At 36.9% G+C, this 9181-nt stretch overlaps 1 protein-coding gene across 31 annotated transcripts in view; it reads left to right on the forward strand.

The window, feature by feature from the left end:
* Positions 1-9181, forward strand: part of MADD (MAP kinase activating death domain) — a 67912-nt gene that overhangs the window by 55758 nt on the left and 2973 nt on the right. For 21 of the 31 annotated variants that reach the window (XM_080592519.1, XM_080592509.1, XM_080592494.1 and 18 more), the window contains 2 exons: positions 4054-4123; positions 8930-8976. In XM_080592519.1, coding sequence (XP_080448645.1) covers positions 4054-4123; positions 8930-8976 — 117 coding nt within the window. The remainder of the gene's footprint in view (positions 1-4053; positions 4124-8929; positions 8977-9181) is intronic. The other 10 variants (XM_080592501.1, XM_080592502.1, XM_080592503.1 and 7 more) reach the window with 1 other exon arrangement.

Raw genomic sequence — 9181 nt, forward strand, 5'->3', positions numbered from 1 at the left:
TTGTTTCTGTTGCTTCCTTTGATCCTTGTTTTTTATTTTGCTTTGTGTTTTTTTGTTTTGCATATGATATTAAATGCATGCTGTGCTAGACAATAGAATCCTCTTTTAGGAGAAAAAGAGTGCGTGTGTGTGTGTAAGTAACAAAAGCTTCTGTCAGTCCTCTGTGGAGTGTTTTTTCCTTTCCTTTCCTCTTGACTAGACTTTTCTCTCCACACAAGCTTTGTTCTTCTTTGAGTAAACATCAGTGTAGATCCCACTGGAAGTGCACGTGCATCTCAGAATCTTTATTTAATACTTCTCTCAAGATCACGGCATCATCATGTTCATATATGCCAGTATAAGGACTGGAGTGTTGTGAACCTCCTTAAATTTTCTTCTTATTACCAGGGTAGAACTTGGACTACAGCTGACCTACTGTTGTAGTATTTCAAACCTGCTCTGTGATGAAACAGTCTACCTCTATGACTTCTTTTTTTTTTTTTTTTTAACTGAAAGATTGGAATGAAACCTTAGGGAAACCTAGTGCTGATTCTTACTATGGGACTGAAGGGACCATTAATGGTTGAATTTAGCATTACAGTCAATGAGTCCTGTGTTACCAGCAGCACTCCTAGAGTATTAGCTTTATCATGTCCTTTCTGATAGTGAATGTTGTTCTAATTTGCTGTCAGTGATGAAAATTAGTACATCTTTTCTGAAGGATGGTCTGTGCAAATGGACAGATGAGACCCATGAAATATGCCAGCTGTCTTCCCCACCTGTAAAATTATGCCGTCTCTTCCTTCACTTTCCAATGAGGCTGCAGCCAGATGAGTTCCCATTATTTAGGATGGATATTGAATATGTTGAACTCCTGAGTCTATTAGATTTATATTGTCAACTGGCAAGGGCATTGAGTATGTAAGATGCATCCTGGTTTTCCTCCGTATCAAAATGGAGTGTAGACATCAAAACAGGTAGACATCAAAAGTCTGCCAGTTGAGGGTCTGTAAAGAATACACAACTGTAGCATTTATGTAAAGTACTCTTACTAGTTGCACCATACAGAAATATCCTTTTCAATTCCATCATCTTTGGAGCTAAAGGATGCTTGCATTCTTATTCTAATACTCATCAATCAGATTGGTTTAATAAAAAGTCTGCTGTTTTAGATAAACTGTCCTTTTCATTTTTCATATAAATGAAATGGATTGCTCCCTAAGGCAGTTAGTTTCAGAGTATGGACATATATGATTAAAACCAGGAACCTATAGCTATTTCTCTTTGTTGAAAACTGTTGAAACTGACCAACCAATGGCTACAGGACCTCATCAGACACAACTCTGTCTTCCTTTCTTTACTCCATATCCAGGCCCTGTTTTTAGCCTTCTTTCCAAGTACTCTTTTTTGGCAAGACAGCTTGGAAAAAGAAGGGTTTTCTGTTGCTCCGCTTGGTTGGAAGTCATAGAAATAATACAATTAGTTTCAGTGTTAGAATGGTGCTGGATTTCATGAAACTTTTTTTAAGTCTCTTGATCTGTAGCTTGTGTACATTAGCACTGCTTCATATGAATTCCTCTGGAAATGTCTTAGATGCATGGTGGGCCAACCTATTACTGACGCATGATAGCTGTCTTTAGCATTCACAAATTGTCTCACCATACTGCCAGTGCACATAAGTTTAAGAAGAAAAAAATGTTGAAGTCTATCTGTGCCTAGCAAGTCAGAGGAAGTCCTTCTGTAATAAGGAGGAATCAGGTGTACCTGTGACATTGGCAGGCTATTCACAAAATTCCAAGTTTAAATCTACAAATTATAATATTGGGTAACTGTCCCAGTTAAGAATTTGTCTGTGTCAAAAATAAATGGAAGTTTAATATGTAGCAGGCATATGCCCGCTTACAGTAGGATCCACACTGAATGCTCTGTCTTGAAGAACCATTTTCCCCAGGGTGAGTAACTCTTATTTCATTTACACGCTTTTTTGTTTTCTGACTGAGAGAAGAGCATCTCTGTCCCTTAAAGTAGTGACAAATTGCCTATCAACTGATATGTCTTCTGAAAATTGGTAACTTAATATAATTTTGACAAATAAATTCTGATATGGCCCATAACTCCTTATGCCGCACTCCCTAATGTTATGCTCACATTATGACAATCTGGGGCAGTCAAGTCTTTCATCCAACTTTACTGTTACCAAACAAAACAGCCAGTGTTTCACCTGAGCCTTTCTATTTAATTTTTGAATTTTGATTACTAGCAAAAGCATCTTCACAGAAAATATTACAGAAAGAGTAAACCAAGTACAATAAAGAACGTGTTTTGTTATGTCTGGTTTTCTTTATTGCCATCCCTCAAAAAATGTTTTTGACCGACTGAACTGATAAAGACAAGGGTGAAAACTGACAAAAGGAAAAAAAAATAGGATTAGTTCTCCTTTCCTTGAGTGTGTCAATATAAATAGAAGGCAAGCTTCAGATTTTCTGTTTAGGTACATCAGAAGTTTAGTTTTTGATACTGATCAAAAAACATCCTTGGACTATTTGTTAGTTCTCTGGTAGTAAAAATAACTTGAAAATCAACCTGACTTGTCTCAAATATATGGTGATGATCACGTTTACTGACTTCTATTGATACAAATAAGCCTGTTCCTTAAAGAAAAAAAAGGTTTCTGGTGAGCTTTCTGGTGTTGACTTCCTTTGCTTTTCCTGGGTAGTATATCATCTAGGGCTACATGTGTTTTGTTACTTTTGGATTCAGAAGTGTTGCAGCGATTTCCTTTCCTTTTTTCCCAAGACAACGTAGTGTATCTAGTAACTTTTTTAATGAGGTCCTAAAGTTATGGCTTCATAAGCATGTAGGAACTGAAAGTGTCAGTCCAGGCTATTGTAATATAGTCCCGTAAGTGCGTCTTTAAGGTACTGGAAATAGACTCACTCTGAGTGTTAGTGCAATGTTAGTCTTGGTGTTTCTGTTGCCTTGAAAAAGCAAATGTATTAGAATCTGATGTGTGGATTTGATTCTTTATGGCACTTTCTATAGTTTCTTTTGTCTGTGTATTTGCTGATCCTTTTGGAACTGTGCATACGAGAAGGGACTGTTTTATATTGTGAAACATATTGGATATTGAACAAACTTAATATGCTCAGAACTTGTTTATTCATGCAATCTTGTTTAGGTTCTAAGCTGGAAAACTTAGTTTTGTAGTTCCTTTTTTTTTTTTTTGTCTTTTGGGGTTCATGTTTGTAAAAAAAAAAAAAAAGAGTTAAAAGCAGGTTTGTTTTCTAAGTGACTGCCCAGCTGACAGTGGCCATTTGTGAAGTGAGCGTATGATAGAGAAGGGCCCAAATGCTCCCATGCTGCTTAAAGCAGAACACTGATGCTGACTTTTAAAGGAGACAGTTTCAAGAGCAAGTAAGCAGGTTAAATATCATAAACAGCAGTAAAATCTTAAATGGTGCAAGGCTGTCAGGGAGGAGGGAGATTAGTAATTTCTCATTGGATTAAATTTGATTACTGGATAGGTCAGGAGGGCCAGTGTCAGGGTGGGAGGTGTAGTGTCTATAACCTGCCCTCTGTGCCGGAGGAGGATGCATGGAGGGGCAGAAACTGGGATGGATCAGAGGCTACAAATGATGTCAAATTTGGGAGCTGGCTTTTTTCTCGTCCCCCTCTTCTGTTGTATTTCAGGTGTGTTGGTATTCTTTTTTTTGCAATAACTCATTTGAGTGCCTGAAGGGGTAGCATTGTTGGATATGTCAGAGTTACTAACTCCTTCGTTTCTCTTCCATGCTTTCTCCTCCTGCAAGGAGCGGAAGGTACTTCATCTTCTGCTGTCTTCGCTTCTTAGCACTTTTAAGTTATTTGTTGATTTCTAGCATTGTGGCAAGTTTGTCTTTTGAATATTTATTTCACCCTTTATTTATATATTAAACTGTAAATGAACTGGTAGTGTATGCTACAACACTTCAGGTTGTATCTGCTATGGTGATGTTTTTGTTTAATTTTGGGTTTTATTGTTTTTATTTTTTAAAAACTTACTAATTTTGTGTTATTTTTCTCCTGTTTTTGTAGGTTTTCATAGAGCTGAATCACATTAAAAAGTGCAATACTGTGCGAGGAGTCTTTGTCCTGGAGGAATTTGGTAATTACATTATTTTGATATTAGGTCTGTACTCACATGGCAGTAACTCAAATTTCCAATCTTCAGATTCAGAGTTACACTGCAGTTTCAGAAATAGAAGAAGAATGTAGATTGCACTTAGAAGTTGCCTAACAGGGAGATGAGTGACAATGTAAAAATTTGTGTGTTGATTTTCATCATATTAAGATTTGTGGCCTAGGTATTCTTTGTTAATAGACAAAGAAGATGTTCTGAGTTTTGTGAAGCAAACAAAACAGCAGTTAATCTTTGATCTGTATAAGATTTTTCTTTGGTATGTTCCTTTTTCTGATTCTGGGAAATCGTCTTTTTTAAGCAAGACTTGCAGTTGATCTTTCTCAATACTGTGCTTTCATTACAAAAAAAGCATTGCTAAAAGTTTCTCCTTCACTTTGTGTGGAGTTTAATTTTTGGTTTAGATCATCTTTTGTAAGGTTGCACATTAGACTGTGTGTGGCTTTTGTTTCAGAGCATAACTAGCAAAGAGTGGTAAAGATTAAGGATAGTAGAGAATTTGTGTCATTTAGGCGAGTTATTGCCATTATCTATAATCTGCCTACAGTCTAGTTTGGGGAAAGTTCTGGGTTTCTATTCAGTGTTAGTGTCAGTCAGTCTATACTTAAATAGTGGTCCGAAAAAAAGAAAGAGTGACTTTAGATGCAGCTCTCCATAATAATTATCCATACATACGCTTCTCTTGAAATACTCCCCAGACCTTTATTGATTTATTCTTCCACCTATCTGCGATACAATTTACAGTTTTGCATACTTTGGCTGTTAATCAAAATCTGTATTTGGAGCTCTGTTTACCAAGACTGATTGTTCTTTGGTGCTGTGAATAGAAGGTTCTTACTGATGGATTCTCTCTTACGATGTAAAAGAAATTTAGTGTGAGAGTGCTGGAATTAATGTCTTCATCCTGAATAATGTGTTGTCTCCTTTTGGTGATACAAAATTATAAGGTATTCAAATTATAAAACCTTTCTGACAATTAATGTTTGCTTGTTTTTTGCCATAAATGAATCTAATCTCCCAGAATTTTGGGATTTCAAACTGTGAACAGTTTTTCCCCTTGTCTGAAAATGTGCATGGTTCAAATGATCAGATTAATGAATTTAAGCACTAGAAAATTTTCTGATAGTTTAAATGATGATGTCTGCATTATATGGTTGCATGTTCCTTTAGTATCATGTTTTTACCCTAATGGACATGATTGATTTTACTTTTGATAGAAGCTGCTTAAGGTGGTAAAACTTTATTGATGGATTTTACAATTACGAGAGTTCAGAAGCCATAAAATTAGCTCAAACCATGGCTTCAGCTTTTCCAAGAAAAGAGATTGGATCAGAAATGAATCTCGGGTCATTTTTGGAGACCCGAAGTTCTATCTTAACTCTAAGTGTTCTTTAAAATTTATTTAAATTGCACAAGAAGAAAGACAGTGTTTGTTTTAGGTATTCCCAATCAACTTCTGTTGATGACTCTGTGATACAACTTCTAGCCCCTAAATAATAACCATAAGGAAAAAAAAAACGTTGTTTTACAGAAAAATTAAGGAGCTACTGTAAAATCTAGATATATGATAAGGAACTTATGGAAGGGTATTTTTCAGAAGTAAGAGAAAGAAAATTGGGAGGTGGATGCTACAAGCAAAAGCTGAAAAATAACTTATAAAATAAAAATACCCTACTCCCAGAATAGAGGTCACAGACAAGAACCATTTTAAAGATACTAAATGAGATTTACAATTTGCCCATCCAGCTAATAAACAGAAGAAAGGAAGACAGATGTTGCAGAAAAGCTAAGCTCTCCTGTAGTGCAGAACTGAGCGATTATCTGAGGGCTGCTCTTTTGATTGTTAAAAGATGAGAAGACGTGTCTGTCTGTCCTGTTCAAAAGAAATCAACATTTTAATTTAAAAGTGAATCGATAGTGTTCACTAAAAGGTTGCATGGCCTTCTTAAAAATGAAGTTATAAAGCTGTGTTTAAACATTGTGAACCTTGCAATGCGATTTCACTATAGAGAGAATATACTGAAGTAGTGCCTTCTCTTAGAAAGGTGGAGTGTGCCAAACATGTACTCCAGTCTGATGGGAAATACTTCAGTGCAGGATTTTATTTTGTTCTGTGAAGCGTAAGTGCTCCAACTGTAGTTATGACACGTCAGGAAATTAAAGGTCAGTCTGTGTAATGCTGGACTTATATGGCAGCATGAAAATTGGAATTGTGATTTCAGAGCAGGGTGCAAAGAGAAGTTCAGGAATTGTTGCCCACAACAGGAAATGGAGATTTAAAGTAGGTGAGGAAATGTGAGGTTCTTCCCTCTGGAATTTGAGTTACTGCTGTGTACTTGTGCTTTACTTTCTTGTGGCCCCTTCACCGCGGCTACTATGAAAACCTTCATTCTCCAGCAGGTAAAGTGATGTCCCCTGAACTCATTCTATGGTAGTGCCATATTTTCATTCACAGGACCAAAGGCTGCAGGATGGTGCTTAATAACGTACTCCCTTCATCCACTTAGTTTAACAGCATTAGGAATAAGTTTTAATGTTACAAGAAAAGTACTTCTGCTAATCTCTTAATTTGAGTTTTGGGTGGGGTTGCTTTTTTTTTTTTTTCCCCTTCTGTATTCTGCAGGGGTAGTGCTTTGACTTCTGTGGGTGTAAATCCAAGCCCACTTTTTTATTCTTCCTAACCCAGTCCTTTCAGGAGAATTTTCCACACTGAAAGGACTGTGAAGGAGTACTGTACTTAAAGAAAAGGCAATTTACTGACTGCAAAGTGAGAAAGATGGTACCTTGCCTAGGTGCTCTCCTGTGCCCTCTCTTCCTACTCTCAGTTATGATACGAGACTTTACAGTTTCCCTTCTCTCCTTCCCTTGTGGCCCAAGGTCCTTACAGCTTTCCCTTCCTGCTTTTTGAAGAGTATATGAACAGTTATATGTTATTCAGTGGGCAGTGAGACTTACACAGCTGTAAAAATCCTACCCTATTTGGCTGTGCACCAGCCTCACTCCCACCTTTACCCCCTGGTGACATGGAGTTAATTTGGAACATCTGGTGCCAACGGGTAAGGTAGCTTGGATGTGCACCTCCTTATCTTCCCAACTCTAGTTACTGGTATCACTGGGGCAGTGCAGCCTGGGTGTGCACTTCCCCTGTTTTCAGTCATTAATGTAACAGGCCATCTTTCCAAGGAAACAGAACTGAAAAATCAAACAAATATTATATTACTACTTAAAATCATACTCTATATTTTTCACCAGATTTTTTTTCAGGAATGACAATACCATGACATACTAGAATTGGTAGGCACTGGTTTGTACTTTGAGTACCTTCCCAAACCCAGTCTGCACTGCCTACTTTTGGCCCCCTAGAGCGTGATCTGTCTCCGTTTCCAACATTTAGCTGTGTCATATAGTTAAAAAGATGACATCTGTATGGATAGGCTTTGTTGTGGATTTTTCTTAGTTACTCATACTGAACTCATCTGCCTCTGTTTCTTTTCTTGTTATTAGTACAGTGTGTAATAAATCATTTACCCTTCCTCTATGAACCTGGTATGATTTGGTTTTGCATAATTTCTATAGTACTGCTTCTAAATTTTTTTTTGTTGTGATACAGAAATCCCATGGCAAATTTCAGCTATTCTGGAAGGGAAGTATTCAAAGTTGGTCTTGTTATTATGCTGATCTTAACATTTAAAATTTGCCATTTGTATGTTCTTAAATGTGGTCTTTGTTCTCTCCTGGTGATTTCCCATGGTATCTGTTCACAACAATATTTGTAGACCAAGTGTGAGGTTAAAGGCGCAGTTCGCATGCAGTGCACACTGATGGGATGGTTACAGCTCACTTTTTTATGCATTTCACAGTTAGAGCAAAACACAAATTTTTCTTTAGCTATATTATGTTCTTTAGCTATATTATGTTCTTTCTTACTGTTAGTTTGAGGCAGTGCAAGGGAGCAACATTAAATTTTCTGGATAATAGATTTTTCATCAGTGCCCTAATCCTCTTCTTGTATAAAATCTGGAAAACAAGTCGAGCCTGGTATTTTACGAGGATCTGTAACTGAAATCCATGTTTTATTTTAAGGCAATTTGTTCAAAAGCAAAGAACATTTTCAGTATGTCAAGTTAAAATGAACAAACACACACGTCCTAAACAGGAAAAAGTCAATATTGAGAAACTCTTGTGAAATACAGATGGGAAACAGTCTTCCAGTTTAGAAAAAAAAAAAAAACAACTCCCTAATTTCCTTTTTTTTTTTTTTCTTCTGGATTTCACTAGGTTACTACCAGAGTGTCAAACAGCTCTTTTGAGATTTGTTATTCAGCAGGGAAGGTTTCAAACATCTAAAGGGTAAAATCTTTGTGAATCAAGTACTGACAAACTCCTATGGAATTGTTGGTTTGTTCCATTGCAGTAGGCATTAATCATATTTTGCCATTAATGTTGCTGGCTAGCAGGAATAAGTATTATTAGAAAAGCCAGAGTCTTTAAGAACCATCAAATATCTATTGTGATTTTCCAAACAGAGACAATGAAATATTTTGCCAACCTGAGTAATTCATTATGACATTACCAGTATCGCCAAGGATGTGTAATGTAAGCAAAGAGGAAAGAAAAAGTATCTAGAAGTGAGGGATAGTGAGATGCCCTGTTCCTGCACCTGCTGTCTGTGTGCATCCCTTCCCTTTCCTATGGGAACATTGTGCTATTTCTTTCCCTTTTTCCTCTCGTTTTTTGAACTTTTTGTTTTGTCTCTTGCCCGTCCGGTTTTAGTTCCTGAAACTAAAGAAGTGGTGAGCCACAAGTACAAGACGCCAATGGTGAGTCAACTGTGATGCCTTCTGGTAGTTCTTTAGAGGATATATCTTTATATTGTCACATGGAGAAAAGAATTGCATTGAGATTGCAGGATTTGCAATGCTAACACTGCAGTGAAGCACAAGCTTCTCTTATGTTGCCTTCCCTTAATTAAAATCCTTGTGAACTTGTTGATTCTTTTTCCTATGACACCAGAGAATCTCGCAG

The sequence above is a fragment of the Anser brachyrhynchus genome (genome assembly GCF_964034855.1).
Source record: "Anser brachyrhynchus genome assembly, chromosome: 5".
NCBI classification, from domain to species: Eukaryota; Metazoa; Chordata; class Aves; order Anseriformes; family Anatidae; genus Anser; species Anser brachyrhynchus.